Raw genomic sequence first — 19210 nt, 5'->3', positions numbered from 1 at the left:
CCGCAAGGGAGAGGGGAAAGAAGAAACAGGGTTAAGCTCATAAACAGGGGGGAAAAAAGCTTGAAATGAGACAGCAATGACCCCCCCCCCCAGGGCAGCCTTAAGATCCTTGCTGGACCTGGCTCAAATTTGGGCATTGGACTGGGGGTTGACGGGAGTGTCAGCAGACACAGTGAATGAAATGAAACACTGGAACGGCTGTCAGAATGAAAGGAGAGAAAAAGAGCAAAACAGAAAAATAAAGCTACTTGTCTAACTGACTAAGCACAATATTATTTATTAGTCATAATACTCTCTCATGAAATGAAGACAAATAATGTTTGACCAAAACCTGCTTAAACTGGTTATGTCTGCATTTTTAAATGGCTCCACCGTTCCATCTAAAGGCACATCTAGCTGCAGACTATTTGGCTGATCTTAAATGAAATCTGTTAACCATCCTGAAATATACACATGCATAGGTCCAACAATGCCACTTCTTCTTTCGGCTTTTCCCCGGTTAGGGATTGCCACAGCGGATCACCTTGTCTGCTCATGATTGGCAGTGGAGTTTTACGGTGTCGAGTTGCCAGCCCAGTGCCCAACCTTCCACAGAAGGCACACACATGCACACACACACACCTAGGGCCAATATAGAGTGTCCAATCCACCTATAGCATGTCTTTGGGATGTGGGAAGAAACCAGAGCACCCAGAGGAAACCCACACGACCACAGGGAGGACATGCAGACTCCACACAAAAGGCACCCCAGCCGAGGATCGAACTGGAGAACCTCTTGCTGTGAGGCGGCAATGCTAACCACTGCACCACCATGGCCGCCCAGGTCCAACAATTCCACTACAATACTATATTGCCAAATTAATGTGGATCACTAAGTGCACATAAACATTTCTTTTCAAAGGCTCTGCATCATACAAAGGAACCATTTAATGCAAAAACAAGAAAAGATTGGGTTCCTTAAAGATTCAAAATCAGATTATTTTCTACCTCTCTCCCTGTTTTGAAAGTATAATAATAATACCCTCCAAAGTGTATGGTACTGGGAAATACTGACTTTACCTATAAGGCATCAAGGCCTCACCACATGCCATGGATGATCCAGAATTCACCAATACTTTCCACTTTGTCAGGTATTACTGCTTACAAATACAATAACCTGTTATACAATAAATAATGTTTATGCAAACATCTGCGCAAATTAAAAAGAATAAATAAGCTTCAACACCATCAAATGCTTTCAATGATATATTTAAACACAGAATTTTATAAATTAAACATACCTTTCACATTATTTAACATATTAGTGCTGAATGATAAAGGGACACCAACAAGTATATCCCCATTTCCAGTTCCAGAAGAGTTTGCCCCATCTAATTTCTTCAGTTCCCCTGACAATGTTCGTGAATCAGTATGACCATCCAAATGACAACTGGAAAACTTCCGGTAAATCCAATTTGCTTCACGAGGTACCAGAAAAGCACTAGGGTCAAAACTTTCTCGTGGAAATTTGACTATTTTCTGGGACTTAATCCAGCGACCATTAACAAATTGGAATCTTTTTAAATGAACAATCTAGAGAAAGAAGACAGCATAAAACTTATTAGATTATTGCAACATTCAGAAAAAGTAAACTTCCTCTAACCACATCTTACAAAACACTGATCCAAATGCATATATAGCTCTTTAAATGCTCACTCATTTCTTACTGACTGCCATAAAAAGCTTTACTGGACTCTGTATTGCCCAAACCTAATGAACTGAAGTGTTTATCATTTTTTACATAAACATTCTACAATGCTGTCCAATGCGTATAATTGTTTTTTTAATTTTGGCTTGGTATTTTTTCTGGTACCTGCTCTTAAGGCATCTTGTTTTAGGGGTGCTGTCATTTTTTACTTCTGCTTAGAAACCTGCTCTGAAATGTTTACAGTAATGGTATTTGTAGTAACATCTGCTGTTCGTAACCCCTCCATTTCTGATCTTACAACAGAAATGTGTAGTCATGACGGCTGCCACAGTGAAACAAATGCTTAATTACTGTTGCCTTTTTTCTTTTTAATAATAATTTCTGCTGGACTTTGTACTTCCTTGGGTAAAACGTTCACAAATAGTTATAACTTTTCATGCTTAATTCCAAGGCTGTCTTGCAAACTGGATGATGCTTTTTTCCTTCTTCCTCAGACTGTCACCAACAAAGTTCTACACTGACACAAGTGGAATAGTCTGAGTTCAGCCAGCCCATGATCAAATGCTTCACATACTGATGTATACTGTTTCCACATAGAAATTAGGCTACAGGTTTTCAGTTTGTAATAATATATCTTATTTATTTCTTTAACCAGGTAAATGGACTGATGCCACTTGGTCTAGAACCAATTACAAACTTAGAGCAGAGATAACAAACATAAGCCTATGCAAGACACAGCAAAACATTCATTCATTCTCCAGTACCACCTAAATCCTATTCAGAGTTACAGTACCAACACACATGATCAATTCTAAATTGGACACAGGCCCATCAAAGGATGCACTCCTACACACGTGCAAGCGCAGGCGCACACACGCACACACACACACACACACACACACACACACACACACACACACACACCACTAAACCTATCCCCTTACATAGCCTTTGTTCTAAAGCTAACCATCAAAAACTAACACATACACCATACAATTTCTACCCCTTAGTTTAATCCACAAATGCTTGCACACTCTCCCAACCCAATCCCACTTGCATGACTGAAAAAGATGAAAATTCCTCTGCTGAAATAAAACCACATTCAAAACACCTGTAATTCGAGCTACTTACCCATGGAAATACATACTCAGACTGCAGTTTGACACACTGTCCGAAACCCATGTATACATACATATATAATATGTATTTTTCTCTCTCTCTCTGCACGCACACACACACACACACACACACACACACACACACACACACACACACACACACACACACACACGCACGCACACACGCACACACACAAAACATGCATTAATACCTATGGGCAGTTTAGAGGCTCACCATCTACTGGCATGTTTGTGAAATGTGGGAGGAACCACAGACTGCAGAGAAAGTTTAAATGGACATAAGAAGGATATACAGCACAGGAAAACAAATCAAAAATAAACCAGTGACTTCAGGTCAGTATATTGCACACTTAATAAACATACCTCTTGGATACAAAAAAGTAAATAATTTATGCTATGCTAAAATATAACTTCCTGTTCATAGGTGAGTACTAGGCAAGCTGCCCTTGTGGCCAATTTTAAGCCTAGCCAATTTCCCTCAAAGATGAGAAGCAAACCTTGTACACCTTGTGTCTGTGAGGTAAACACCTTAACCATTATATCAACCCCCAACCATTCAAATCACTAAAACATAAACTTGCATTCTGAAAAGGAGGCAAGATAGATGATAAACAGTATGAACAACATATATCACACCTACACAAACTGTTACCACTGAAAGTATCCATCCATCTAGCTATACAACTCCAAATTTCCAGAAGACCTTTTGGAAAAGATAAGACAAATGGGGACCTGTGTCAGTATATACATACAACAACTGCTGAGTTCTGAACTTGATGTCAATTTAGTAACACATCTGGAAATGTATTCTGCCCAAGCAACAAGTCTACAGATTATATAAGCTCAGGGAAAGAAGCCAGATGTAACATACATGGGTTTTCATCACCTTAGGTGCAATTCTGTTAAATACATGCTTCCTATATATCACAACAAGACTGGCAAACCTAATCTTAAATGTTGGCCACTTGGTCCTCACACTGCCTGCCTGTATCAGAACCAAAGTAAGCAACACTGTCCAAATGACTAATAAATTAAGTTTTATCAACACCTTAAGCAGGAGCTCTACTGCAACCTTAGGGGAAAAGACAAGATAAAAAGCCTCCATCAACATCATCCTGAACTCGTAACTGTTCTAATTTGTACAGCCACCAAAGGGTCACCCCTCACCTCAATCATGGATTCTCACACTCATGTAAAAGCCGAATTGTCCTTGTCATGAGCATTGCCAGTACAAGAAAATCTGTATACTGTGCTGGTAATATACATGCTAGAAAAGACAACAGCTCAATGTCCTTAAAGCAGTAGCTTTTTATCAACATATGCATCAGCAGTACATCATTCCATGTAAAGTATACAAAGGCATTTCTCAGGTGGTCCTTAAGGGTTGTGAAGCAGTAATATTTGCTGAGATACCACTAGCAGCAATGTGTAACATTAGTGCATGCAAGGTACCCGGGATCACAGAAAGTATACTGGTAAGCTCAGTATAGACTCCCACATGCAAAAGAAAATACAATTATCTAAACACAGAGCTCTATCCTTTCAAGAGCTACACTATGAAAATGCAGGGAATGACTATCTGGATGCAGGACTTCCCTGTGTTATTAGGTCAGCAAGCCCACATAAACTGATAATGAATCCAAACAGCAGCAGCTAAAGCAGAAGATATAACAATATTAACTAGGTTAAAGGACTGGTCAACAAAGTCGTTTTAGCCATGAGCCAGTCCACAACCTGAGAGAAACGTCAAAAATGTCCCTTAAAGTAATATTTTGTACATGGAGACATTTTTTAAAATGAAGTATCTTTTTATTAACATTCAACCATGTAAAAGATTTACAAAAAAAATTGATTTTAAAACACAGTAAGCACCAACTCTTTTAAGGCACAAACAAGAGAATACTTGAAATTTACCAGACTTGGTACATGCATGATTCCTAGATAATAAATGCCTTGACCCCTACTTTCTACTTTTCTTTCCAAGCACTGTTCCTTTAGTTATTGGTCCAAAATCTCCTCCTTGTTCTCTACCACACAGTTTTCTTCCCTCTACCTGTCCTGAAACGTTCTCTCTCAACTCTTAATAGTAATCCTCCATTTTCCTCCCTTTCTTTCCTTCTATCAATTTTTTTCCTACATATGTTTCATATATGATTCCACCATTAATTAATGATATTCTGTTTAAATGCTGTATACTTGCTGATTACTTGTGTACCTCTGATGACTACTTGTACACCTCTGTTTACCATGTTCTTTATGTAATGTTTATTTTTTCCTGGTGCTTTTCTCCCCTTCTCAAAGCTCATCATATGATGTTGCTATTAATTAATGAAACTCTGTTTAAATTATGTATATATTTGTTGATTACTTGTATACCTCTGTTTACTATATTCTTTATGTAATGTTGGAATTTTTCTGGAACTTCTGTCCCTGGACCTCCGCTGAAAAGGGGAAGCTTTCCCAGTCAGACTACCCTGGTAAACAAATGCAATATATAAATACATAAATAAAGACAAAACTTATTAATGATGGCCATGTCAAGATGGATTTACTTAACTTATGAACTGACATTACAAAGTGAAAACTATAGAGGTGTACTAATACAGGCAGAGTTTAGGGGGGTGGTAGAAGCAACTGCACAGAGCAGAGTTAAATAAAAGGGGCTTTTAGTGATATCACAAATACATTCAAATCAGGGCTAGTTTTGACAGATGGGCTGTAACACTTAAGTCATCAGCCACAACTGTGTAGCCTTGGTACCATATAAGCTACTTGGATATCAATGGAAATATACTGACAAGCTCTCCATACAGTCTGACATGCAGAACACTGATCTAAAGATTCAGAAACATAGCTACAAAAATAAAACTAGATCAACCATATATGCCTTGACTTTCTGCACACTAATGCCAAGTGTGCTGAATAAGATAAATGGTGAGAAATGCACGTTGCTTTATATCCAGGTTTTCTGAAGTCATTATTGCATTATCTGTCCTGGACCATAGGAATAGGGCACACAGTAAGAATGAGCCCCCAAAAAAGGCATTAACTTTGTGTTTTTATATGAATAAAGGCCCCTAACAAAAGAGCACCACAAACAAAGAACAGGTGGTTCACTATCATGTGATGCAAAGGCTACTCAGGAATAAACAACCTACCAGACTATGAATAACCACCCTGCAATACATAATGTTAACAACGCATTCTAAATGCAATTACAGCCAGACTGGTCACAGCAGTACAAGTGAATGAGGTTTCCGAATAGAAAGAAAGAAGCACCACCCCATCCTGCTGGCTTAGTATAAACACGCTGCTGCACTGGTATTTTTATCTTACAGTACTACAGAAATAAATGACATCAGAAACACCCATGCTACATAAAATTCCTAAGGACAAGTGACTAATGAACATCTCACGTAATCATATTCTATGGTTCCTTCAGTTTTCAAGAAGCATAACAATCCCAGCTCCCTGTCTATTTCAAGAAAGCCATAAAATTTCAAGGAAACCTCTACTCAAAAGTGACTAGGTAAAAGTTAATCTGGAGAAAAAAGTAAACATTTTGTTTTTTTAAGAACAAAATCTCCCATAACACCCATGCGGGAAGTACTCTATGCACCCTCAATACATACACACTAACACTTAGACTACAACACCATAGGCATAAGGAGAAACACTTCCTTGTAGTGACTCTCTCTTAAACAAGAGTCTTAACAAAACAGTCAAAAACACGTTTTAAGCATTCACAATTCAGTAAATTGATCTATTTCCTAATCCACATATTATGCATGTACTCATCCAACAGTGGCTTCCTTCACATCTTCACAGTGTTTTAGACTTAACCACTACTAAACAGCAACAAACAATAGTGGGTCATTCTGACCATCTGGTCCAAGCAACCTACGAATTAAACTAATTTGTGTCCAGTGTGCAAACAATGTGCATTCTGTAGTCAGCAGCAAGCCCTAAGAGCTAAAATGATGCAAAATGCACTGCAGCTTGGAATTTCATCACTTTTCAGGCTGGGAGAGGAATTACATTCATAAGAAATATGCATTACATTAAGTGCAGTTATTTCTGTGCAACTTTATGGTTCACTGATTATGGGTTAATTCTTACAATTTCATGACGTAACTATTTACATTTCTAAGCAATCATCTAGATGATGCTATTAAATTGCAAAAGTCAACCACAGACAATAGCAATAGCTCAGGGGCAGCACTGGAATTGTGTGCACCTCAGTTCTGCTCAAAAGAAGATAAAAACACAATAAACAACGGAGTACAGAAAGAAAGAAAGGATTAAAACCAAATGAAATGGCTGCAACCCATACACAATAACCTAAAGTTGCTGAATGGACATCAGGAAAGACCCTCTCAATGTCTGGTCTTGTTGGAAAAGGAAAAAAAAAGATTTATCTGTGCATATTAAAAATATGTAAACACATGCATAAACATAGACACACTCAACACACAATTATGTGACACTCAAGTTCAAACGAATTAACACAGAATGAATAAATGTCAGTACTTCAAAAATAAATTAACCTGAAAAACAAAACTCTAAAACCTGATCCACTGAGAAAGGAAGCCAAATAGTTTATAGGTTCATAGGTTCATACTAGGCTATCTGCCCTAGGGCATTTATAAGCCTAGCCAGAATGTGTTTGGCTTTCGCCACCCATTTTAAATTTATTTCGCTATGCCCTTTTTCGAGGTTAGTATACTGTGCCTCTGTCTAACAGTGACACAGAAGTGATACCCGGGGTAAACCTACGATCTCCCATCAACTCATCAAGATTCCTCTTGAAGAGAGTCAATGAGGGACTCTGCCTAACCTGGACTGGGATTTTATTCCAGAGTGAAGGGAGCCTCTGGGTTATGAATCTGTCCCTCCAGCATGTCTTATTTATTTCAGTGCTGAGGTTCAAGTCTCGAGCGTAGCTCGATGGGATTTGGATTTTCTGAGGTGCAGCATGTCCATTAATTCCGGGTTGGACATGGCTTTATACGTCAGGCACAGATCGCCTCTGAACAGGCGGTATGCCACTGAGTAGAGCTGGAGTTTCTTTAACCGGGCAGCATATGGCATCTGTCTGAGCCCTTTGATCCTCTTGGTGAGGTACTTTTGGGATCTTTCCAGTTGCTGCAGGTGTCTGGTAAGGTACATCCCAAAAGGGGCATTGTACTCAATTATGGGCCTGATGAGGGATGAGTAAAGAGGCACGATGACGTCCCCAGATCTAGATGTGAATCCCTTCATGATTAGGTGGGCTATATAAAATGTTTTTCTAACCACTTTGGCCACGTGGATGTCAAATGAGAGATTGCTATCAACTTGGGTCCCCAGGTCCCTAATTATTTCTACTGTACTTAATGGATTACCACCTATGTGGTAATTTGTGGGCACTTTGTTTTTGCCAAAGGGGATGACTATACACTTTTTGGCATTTAGCTTGAGGCCATGGCTCTGGCACCAGTTGTCTGTTTCTATGAGGCCCTTTTGGAGGATGCTTGTGTTGGCTGGAGAGTCGATTATGGCGCCCAGTTTGCAGTCATCTGCGAACTTGGTCAGCCACAGTCCTTCCGTGTTGGCCTGTACCTCCGAGAAATATATACTGAACAAGAGAGGTCCCAGGACTGAGCCTTGTGGGACACCACTTGTAACTGGTTTGGAGTCTGACATGGCTCCAGCAATTCTAACCATGTGGGTTCTGTCCTTGAGCCAATTTGCAATCCATCTAGTGACATAGGGGTTTATATTTAAGCTGGTGAGCTTATCTATAATGCCCGAGTGGGGTATTGTACCGAAGGCTTTTGCAAGGTCCAGGTAGGCTGTGTGGACCACCTTCCCCTCGTCAATGGCCTTGGTGACGGTTTCAAAGAAATCAACCAGGTTTAAGAGGCAGGATCTGCCCTTAACAAAGCCGAACTGGGTAGGATCCAGTGTTTGTAGGTCCCCAATATCTTTATTTATGAGGTCCATGATGATCCTTTCCATAACTTTGCAGACCAAGCTAGTCAGGCTTATGGGGCGATAGTTTCCAGGATCTGTTGAGGTACCACCTTTATGGAGAGGGACCACTGTTGCTGTACGCCACTCTTTGGGCACATATCCTGTAGTAAGGCTGAGATTGAACAGTAGTTTTATGTTTGGGTTTAGCTCTTCTTGGAGTTCATGTAGGATGCAGCCTGGGACACCGTCTGGTCCCATTGATGCTGTGTTTTTTGCTTTGGAGAGGGCGGCTCTTACCTGAGCATCTGAGATGTCAGGGGGGCAGCACTCTGCTGGGATAGATATTTGCCCTTTTGGTGGGGAGGGGGGGGAGAAGTTTGCGCTGAACCTGTCAGCTAGGATGTTGGCAATGTCTGTGGGTTCGGTGTATTTTTTGTCATTTTGGACTAATTCTGAGCATATCTGGGAATTACCACCCAGGTTCCTAACATAACTAAAGAAAGCCTTGTGATTATCCTTAGTGTCCTGTGCAATTTTTCTCTCGAAGCTGGCCTTAGACAATTTTATGTGTGCCCGTACTTTTTTGCTAATACTGATCAGTGATGCCTTCCCTTTTTGGGATTTTGCTCTATCATTTAGTAGCTTCCTACTTCTATTGTATAGTTTGTTTATGGCTGGGGTCCACCAGACAGGACGTCTGCCTTTGGAGGATTGGGTCTTGGTTTTATTTGGAATCGCATGATCCCTGCATTCCTAAAGGTGTTCATAGAATGCGTTTATAAAGGATTCTGCGGTCTGGGCCGTATTTTCCACAGGCCCGGGGCGGGGGCTTTGAAGGATTCCACCTCAGTTTTGAGGAGTGTGAAATTTGCTTTAGAGAAGTTTTTCACTGTGGTTTTCTGGGCAGGGGGTGGTATCGGGATGTGAATATCCAGTGAGATTAGTTTATGGTCTGATCTTACCAGTGAGGGATACACTTCTGGTCTGGAGCATAGAGTCCCCATGTTGGTGATGATCAGGTCCAGTATGTTTTCCCCTCTTGTGGGAGTGGTAACAAGTTGTTCCATAGCATTTGAGTTTATAAATTCTAGGAACCTTTGAGCTAGGGTGTTGGAGCTAGAGTAATGCTCCCAGTCTATGTTTGGGTAGTTGAAGTCGCCCAATATAATGGTGTTTGGAGAGAGCTTCATATTTTCCAGTGTTCTCAGGAAGGCCGAGTGGGGTTCCTAGGTTTGGGAGGGTGGTCTGTAGCAGACTATAAACTGGAAGGCAGTTTTACCCACTGTTAGTTGCACATGGACAGTCTCTGATGCTTCGTGCTTTGCCACCAACTTGGAGGTGTGGGTATCTTTGATGAATATCGATACTCCCCCTCCTTTCGTGGTTCGGTCCAAGTTTTGGGGCCGAAAAGCATGGTATGAGGTATAACCTGGTAGTGCTGGGGTGCTCTCGGGAGCCCTGAACCAGGTTTCTGTTGCTGCACAGATATCGATGTTCTCCATGCTAAGGAGAGTTTCGAGTGTGTGCATCTTGAGGTTTAGACTTCTGGCGTTGAGTAGCATTACTCTTAGTTTGTTATCCCTTGTGATACCTATGGAGGTGGGTTTGTCTTTTGAGCCTTGCCTAAAAAAGGCACTATGGGGGTAGCAAGAGCCTTTGCCAATATCTGAAAGCCCAGGGGTGACAGGTGCAAGCCGTCCCTAGCGAAGCATTGTGGCTTGTCGAGCATATCATCCCAAGCTGACAGGCACTGGATCCCCTTTGAATGCAACCAGTACTTAAGCCAATTGTTGAAATTGATCATCTTGTCTTCATACTGTGGCATCATTCTTGGTGAGGGTAAGATGCTACTCAAGGTCAGGGTCATACCGGCCTGGGCTACATGCTCAGAGAGCTCCTTTATGTCTCTTTTCATGTAGTCCAGGGAGGTACGTCTCAGATCATTCACACCAGCATGGACAATGACTGAGTCATATTTGTACTTGCCTTGAAGTGACCTGAGTGCTTGTGTTATGTGGCGGATCCTAGCGCCCGACAGGCTGCTCACCGTGACCCTCTCCTTGTTCAGCTTGGTGAGCGGGACGTCAGTGTGCCTGACGATAGAGTCACCTATTACAAGTGCATCAGGTGTGTTGTTTAGTCTTAAGGGCTGTGACTGTTCGGCACACTGGCTTTGTGAGATATGTGTTGCACGTGTTTTGTTTTGGGGTAGCGGCTGCTTGGGTGTCTGCTTTGGAGGTCTCTGCTGCTTCGACAGATCTTTATTTAGAGCCTCCGAGTATGTTTTTGTGTGATTATGTGTCTGGTTTGCTGTCGTGGTAGGTCTATGTGAGACTGGAATTGTAGTGAGTGTGGTTTCCTTCTCCTCCTGACTGGTTATGCCAGTACTGAGTTGAGAGAGCTTAGCCTCCAGTTTGGCTATATGGTTGCATCTCTCACATGTGTTGGAATTTGTTGGGAGGAGGAGAGGGTTGTCTGTGTACATGAGGCAGTTGTAACATTGCCTCAAGATTCCCAGATTCACCAGCTGGACCGGAGAGGAGATTGACAACTCACCTTTGGACATGCTAGAATAATATTGGGAATTCCTTAATAACTGAAAACCAGGGCCAGTGGGGAGTAAGGGTGTAGTGCTTTTAATTTTTAGTGCTGACTTATATAATTGCTTTAGTGAGCAAGTGCCAGGTAACTTAAGTGCAATGTGTTACAGGTAACTTAAATGCAAAAACGACAAACAGTAACTTTCTTTCAAGTGAAACAAGGAAATAAGTACAGTAAGCAATGCAGATATCACTAGTGATCCACAGAAGCGCTGAGAAGCCGCGTATTAGGTGGAATTAGCGTTCCAGGGAAATAACAAGCAAACAAACAACAAGCATATAAACAAAGCTAGATTCAGCAGGCCTGGATCTAGTCTATGCTACAGCAAACAAGGTGTACCAATTTCAGTAAGATACAGTTCAAATATTCAGGCACTATAAACCTTTAACCAGGAATTCCCAACTCAGAAGTGCAGAGTCCAGCCTCTTCTCCCTCAAGAGTGCAGACCACGAACCTTCTTAATGTAAAATAACTGGCCTGAAGCCCAAGTGCTTAAACCAGAACTAATACACTTTAAGAATAGCAGACACTGGGCTCTCAATCAGCAGTTCCCAACTTAGAAGGATGAAATCTACCTGTCCTGCCACCACAGTGCATGCCACAAACCTTCCTAATATAAAACAACTGGTCTGAAGCCCAAGTGCTTAATCCAAAAGACTTAGAATGATAAGCTACACTTTTTCCAATCCTTAACTGTAATGCTAACAACAGCTTCAGAATAAATATGTCTGAAGACTGACACTGTTTGAGAAAGGGGTTTTCATAAATTAATGTGTAAGTTTAGTAATAGGGTTAGGGCTAGTACAGGAGTAAGATGGACTGGGGGCTTTGCCCCTTGCCTCAACTTACTCATAAGTGTTAACCTTATCTCTACACATTAACGTATCTAAAAGTATCACTAGAAATGACATTGAGACACATTCACATGTACCACAAATATGCACAACACTACATTTATAACCCAAACTAGTGCTGGCTCAAACCTAAACTAAAACATGCTCGTAAGTGTGCGCGCGCATGCACGCACACACACACACCACTAAACCTATCCCCTTATGTAGCCCTTACTCTAAACCTAACCAAGAATTTGCTCACATATACCACACAACTTACTCTTGCACCTAGCCCTTACCCTGACCCAAAAACACACTCATACACTCTCAATGCTATCTCACTTACCTGAGTGAAAAATATTCAAACTTCCTCTGTTCAAGTAAAAACCACATTCAAAATGTTCACGCTTTGAACTATATACAAAAGCAAAAACACAGTCAAAGTTGTCATTCGACACGCTGTCTGAAATATACACACACACATATATATATATATATACACACACACACACACACACACACACACACACGTGTGTGTGTGTGTGTGTGTGTGTGTGTGCGCGCGCATGTGTATATCACCATCATCAGCCCTCTTTTTCTCATGTTCTACATGGGGTCAGGGTGTCATGCCAATTATCACTATCTTTCTCTATTCAGTGCCACTCTCCTGGCTTCTTCAATACTCTCGTTTGACTGTCACAGGTCTCTCTCACAATCCATCCACCTCTTTGCTGGACACTCTCGTTTCCTCTTGCCTTCTTCCTGTCTGTCCGAAGTTGTCTTCTCCAGACTGTATTCTGCTTTTTTGCACATTTGCCTGAACCACCATAATCTGTTCAGCTTTTTTCATATACGCACACACATACATACATACACACACACACACACACACACACACACACACACACACACACACAGACACATATGTGTGTATGTGTGTGTCTGTATACTGATATGCAAAAAAGTTCTCAAAAATGGCAAAGACAGTAGTCATGTGCACATGAATATACATCACTAAGCCAGTAGATGGTGCTGGTCATATTAAGTATTGCGAAATGGCAAATTCTTTTAAGTACTGCCCCATACCTGCACTTTTAGTATCTGACAGTGCAGCATTTAGTGCAGCTGACCTGATGTGCAGGATGCCTTCTGACAAGCTGCCAGTAACACCTAATAGCACTCTTAATATAAAACTCTTAAGATATCTTTGACCCATTAAGGGCTTTGACCTTATCCTGTCAGAGTGCTGTCATAAAGAGGAAAAAGACCTGACTACCTCCAAGCTTACAAGGGTCCTGGAGAAATCAGAGGAGCAGTGATGGGACTAAAAGGCCAGAGGTAGCTCATCTATTCCAGGGTGTGGCAGCTACTGCAGAGTAACATGGCACTGAGCTGTTAATGAGCTGCTCCAACAGTCAAGGGTGCAAGATGTGATTCTTTCCACCTCCAGTTGCCTACTGTGTGACTGAAGGAGCCACTTAATCAGACAGTGCTCACAGGTCACCTCTAAAAAGTTGATAGTAACTGTATATTTCTGTAAGCTTTAGTGCTTCAACATTAGAAATTGTTAACTAGGAACTAGCTTTTAAATATTGTAATATACTTTGTATACGAGTTAACTGTGAAGCTTTTCTCCCCAGGCCTATGCTGAAAATGGACATCAACTCAGTCAGACTAACCTGGTGAACAAATGTCAAATAAATAAATAAAAGGGACACTTGTGTTCAGTGGATTTGTCTAGTTAGATGAGGTAAAATAAATACAAAAGGACTGGGTTTGGTGCCACTGAAGAAATGCCACCTAGGAAAAGACACAGGCTCCATACAGCAGAGACAAGGTGAGCCCAAACTCAGCCAAGGAGCACTCAAAGTCCAAAAGAGCACTGCTGGTGTGTGGAAGCATGCATTAACATTAGGCTCAGCATACAGGGACAATGCACCAATGCACTGTTGATGATGAACGGGGGAAAGGTCATACAGACAAATTAAATATCCTGACCCAACTCAGGATGAAAGTGTGTCAGTGTCAGTGTCAGTGTCAGCCTTCACCTCCACTGTCAGCACGTAACAGGATAGTTCCATGAGAAAAAATTGTCATTGCAGACAGCAGTCAGTAAAACCTTCACGGGGAGACATGGGAGCAATCACTGGGCAAGACAGCTGAATAAATGGGCCTGCAGTTTCCCGACTGGGGGTTGGATGTCAGACTGACAAGAGGCCAAAAAGAAGGAAAAATCATATTTCCCTTAAACTATAATTTACTCACCTTACTGCACTCTGTAACCCCTCAAACACCGATAAATAACTTACACTGGAAGAAGCTGACTATTTTACAGAATTAACTTGTCAGCAAAAGAACATCTCTTAAACCTTTCCAACAATACCCAAATCTTTACTGATGCTTTTTCAGAAGGAAGATGCAGTGATATATTTACTGTAGTTCTTCATTACGAGATAGCTCTGTTGAGCCTCAAATTAGTAATTTTCTGAATGGGAAGAAACTTAGGAAGTTTTGGCTTTATATGACACTTTCAAAACACTGCTGAAATATTACACAACTATCTGATAAGAACATTAACACAGAATGGAAAATGCCAGCTCTCCCTTCACTGGAGATGATGGGGCACTAATGGGAACTCTAGGGAGAACGGAAAATGGTACCGTAGCTAGAAACACATTGCTTAGTTTCAGCAACAAGTGGTGGTGGGGGGTGGAGCTAGAGAAATATGTAACAGAAAACTGCACTGTGAAATTGCATTTATATGATATCCTAACAGTGACAAAAGAATCACATTTATATTTGATTTTTTTAAGTAGTACAGAATAAACTATGTTGTGAAGCTGCAACTTTATTATGTATTAATTGAGAGAACATGCAGTTTCACAGGATAGGTCTGACTGTTTGGCTGTCATTGCAGCAAGAGTGTAAAACTGAATCAAAGTACCTCTGAACCCAGAACTATGAAAGGTAATTAATTATACACAGAGTTAACAGATATATGTGGCATCCTGTGTTTTTTGTTTCTACTGTTTCTTCTGATTGTGGTAAAACCTGCCTGGTTACAGCTCTTATTTCTGCAGGAAAAATATAATCAAGTTAAATATATATCTGGACCCAAAAAAAAGAAGTTATGTACTCACCATAACATTCCATCTGAGTAGGTACTTCATTTGTCTGCAACCTGTGGGTATCGGATCCGACTTCGGATCTGAGCCGGCAGCTTACCAAGCTCCAGGATATGAGCTCCTAGCTCCTCCCCTACCCATAATCCCCTGCTACCAACCACATTACCTCAGATCGTTTTTTTTTGCCTTACCAACCTGGAAACACGAAAAATTAACTGCAAAGGTGATCAGAAAATCCCGAAAGGTTCGGGGGATGGCAGGGGGGGGGGCGGTTGCAGACAAATGAAGTACCTACTCAGATGGAATGTTATGGTGAGTACATAACTTCTTTATCTGAAGTAGTTACTTCATTTGCTCTGCAACCTGTGGGATAGAGTCCCCAGCTACCTTATAAGAACCTGGGTGGTCCTTACGGAAGGATATTCCGAAGCACCGCGGAGCCAAAAGAAGCCCTACTTCTCGAAATCACATCTAATTTATAATGATAAATGAACATATGAGAAGAGGACCAAGTAGCTGCTGAACATATGTCGTCCACTGGAACCCTAGACCAGAAGGCTGTTGAGGTGGCTACAGATCTTGTAGAATGAGCATGGATACTAACCGGGGCTGGTTTGCCAGACGATATATACCCCTGAATAATACACTGACGAATCCAATTTGCTACAGTGACTTTGGAAATGGCTTTACCCATGGCTGATTTTGCATACGAGACAAACAACTGGTCCGACTTGCGAAACTCTCTAGTCCTATGCAAGTAGAAACGCAGTTGTCTGTGTACATCCAATTTGTGTAATGTGTATTCTCCCTTGTTCTGAAATGTTTGAAAAAACACTGGTAGATTTATCGATTGATTTATATTTGCTTCTGAAGCAACCTTAGGCAAGAAAGACGGGTTAGTCCTGAGGGACACTCTATCTTTGTGAAAGATAAGGTAAGGAGGCTTCATACACAAGGCTTGTAATTCTGAAACCCTTTTGACCGAAGTAATAGCCACTAAGAAGGCTGTTTTCCATGACAAGAACTTCAACGAAATTGAGGCCGCAGGTTCGAAAGGTGGACTCGTCAAGGCTTGCAAGACTAGAGTGAGGTCCCATGGGGGAACCACAGACTTAATCGGTGGATTTAAAAGGAAGATGCCTCGTACGAAGGTTTTGCACAACTTTGTAGATGCTAAGGAACCTATGCCATCACCCACATGAAAATGGGAGATGGCCGCCAATTGCACCTTAACCGTAGAAGTGCTTGCTCCCTGTCGAAAGATTAACGAGAGGAAGTCCAGGATGGTCGGAATAGGGACAGTAAATGGGTCCAAGCCCTTATCTTCGGCCCAAATGGAAAAATGTTTCCATTTACTGTTGTAAAGTTTTTTGGTAGATGGCTTATGAGCCGCAACCAGAATAGCCTTAATGGGAGATGAGATACCGGGAGTCCTAGCCATTAATGGAACTGGATCAGCCAAGCCGCAAGCTTGAGGTTGACCAGGTTTGGTGTTGGGCAATCCGCGGGATGAGAGATCAGTTCTGGACTGGGATCCAGAATCCATGGAGGAGCCACACTGTGAGACCGCAGAAAGGGCAACCAGATCTGCCGAGGCCAGAATGGGGCTATGAGGATAACTCTGCTCCCCAACCGACAGGCTTTCTGAATGAACTTCATCATGAGTGGAAGGGGAGGATAAGCATAAAGGAGCCCGGGAGGCCAAGCATGGACCAGAGCATCTCTGGGGGTTTCCCCTCTGGGGGGAATTATTGCGAAGTACTCGCTGCATTTTGTGTTTAAAGGAGAAGCAAAAAGATCGCAGCGAGGCTGACCCCATTTGTGGAAGATCTGCTTCGCAACAGATGGATTCAGAGACCACTCGTACGGAGTGAGAAGCACCCGACTTAGCTTGTCCGCTAATATGTTGGAACGTCCCGGGATGTGCGTTGCTACCAGAAAACGGTTGGTGGAGATCGCCCATTCCCAAACTCTCATGGCCTCTCGACACAGAGGGTCGGATCTGGTTCCTCCCTGTTTGTTTATATACCAGACTACAGACATGTTGTCTGTCTGGATTGCAATAGTCCCCAGGGGAAGAAGGTCGTGGAGAGCTTGCAACGCCAAAAGCACCGCCCTCATCTCTAGGACATTGATATGCAATGCGGACTCTAGGGGAGTCAACGTGCCTTGAACGGATCTGCCTGAACAATGCCCCCCCACCCAAGGTGAGAAGCGTCCGTGGTCAACGTGGCTTCGACCGGGGGGATCACAAAAGGCCTCCCTTCTTTGAGTTCCTGCGCATGCAACCACCAAAGAAGGGAGTCCCTGCAAACTCTGCTCAGCGGTATCGGCGTGTTCAACGGGTGGAGCAAGAGGGACCATTGGACTTGAAGGGTCCATTGCAATATTTGCATTCGCAGGCGGGCATGGAGGGAAAGACCGATCGCTGCTGCCATAGACCCTAGTGCCCTCAGGACTAACTCCGCTGGAGGAGAAGGACTCCGGAGAAGGGCTAACACCTGATAAGACAAGCTGTTCAGTCTGACTGATGTTAGAGTAGCTCGAGAGATTCAAGTATCCAACCTGGCCCCTATGAATTCCAGGGCTTGAGTGGGGCACAGGCAGGACTTCTGCAGGTTTACTGAAATGCCTAGGTTGCGGGCTAGAGTCAGTGCGTAATCTCTCGCTACAGAGAGCTGATGCCTGTTGATCATGGCAAGGAGCCAGTCGTCTAGGTACGGGAAGACCTGAATGCCCTGAAGTCTCAGGTGGGCTGCAACCACTGCCATGACTTTGGTGAACACTCTGGGGGCTGAAGTGAGGCTGAATGGAAGAACCCTGAATTGATAATGACTGGCTCCGAGCCAGAATCGGAGACTCCTGGATCATCTGTCCATTAAGATGTGGTAGTACGCATCCTTGAGGTCTATGGAGCACATCCAGTCGTTCTCCTGCAGAAGGGGGAGGATAGATTGAAGAGTGACCATCCAGAACTTTTCCTTTGGTATAAACAGGTTCAGAGCGGAAAGGTCTAAGATGGGTCTGAGGTCCCCCGTTTTCTTTGGCACCAAAAAGAACCTTGAGTAATAACCCAATCTGGACTGATCTGGGGGGACAGGCTGGATGGCTCTTTTTCTTAGCAGCTTCAAAATCTCTGAAGCCGCTGCCTCCCTCTGATCGGGTGGGACATCGGGGAGGTGTCTGGTTTTGGGGAGAAGATTTAGGAAAGGAATGAAATAACCTCTGGAAATTATACGGAGCACCCATCGATCCGTTGTAAGGGACTCCCAGTTTGACAGGTGCTCCGTCAACTGCCCCCCGACTGCCTCCAGAGAGGGACGGTCAGGCAAGCCCTCAGGGCTGTTGCGCGGGTCTGTCCAAGAAAGGTTCTCTAGACCCGAAATTACGCGGCCCCCCTCTGCCTCTGGGCGGGCATCCACCTTGTCCTCCTCTGCCTCTAAAGGACAAGTGGTCCACAGCTGGATGGGATTGCTGAGACTTGAGGAACCACAGCTTCTTTTGTCCCCTCTGATTCCTGGAGAAGGATCTTTGGGGACTAGAGAAGCGGACTCCGACGGCAGACAGCGTCTTCCCGTCCTTTTCGCTTTGGACCAGTGTATCGCGAATGGTCTTGCCGAAAAGAGCAGAACTGTCAAAGGGGGCGTTCGCGAAGGATGCCTTGAAGGGATCCGCGAAGTCGCAAATACGGAGCCAGGCGTGACGTCGTAAGATGACCCCTGCTCCACTGGCTCTAGCGGCTCCCTCCAAAGCATGAGAGAGGAGCCGCATAGACGTATTGGAGATGGATTTCAGAGTGGCCATTCGTGTCGTAAACACATTCCTGTCTCCGACCGACATGGACTCCGGGGGGGCTGCAGCGTATTCCTT

General features: G+C 42.9%; 1 protein-coding gene across 2 annotated transcripts in view; it reads right to left on the bottom strand.

Moving 5' to 3' along the window:
• Nucleotides 1-19210, bottom strand: part of USP32 (ubiquitin specific peptidase 32) — a 3310274-nt gene that overhangs the window by 228306 nt on the left and 3062758 nt on the right. For both annotated transcript variants that reach the window (XM_044054559.1, XM_044054560.1), the window contains exon 31: nt 1281-1572. In XM_044054559.1, coding sequence (XP_043910494.1) covers nt 1281-1572 — 292 coding nt within the window. The remainder of the gene's footprint in view (nt 1-1280; nt 1573-19210) is intronic.

This window comes from Protopterus annectens, chromosome 13.part0, assembly GCF_019279795.1.
Source record: "Protopterus annectens isolate FY-2018-M chromosome 13.part0, PAN1.0, whole genome shotgun sequence".
Classification (NCBI taxonomy): Eukaryota; Metazoa; Chordata; order Ceratodontiformes; family Protopteridae; genus Protopterus; species Protopterus annectens.
This window is presented reverse-complemented; position numbering and strand designations above follow the sequence as displayed.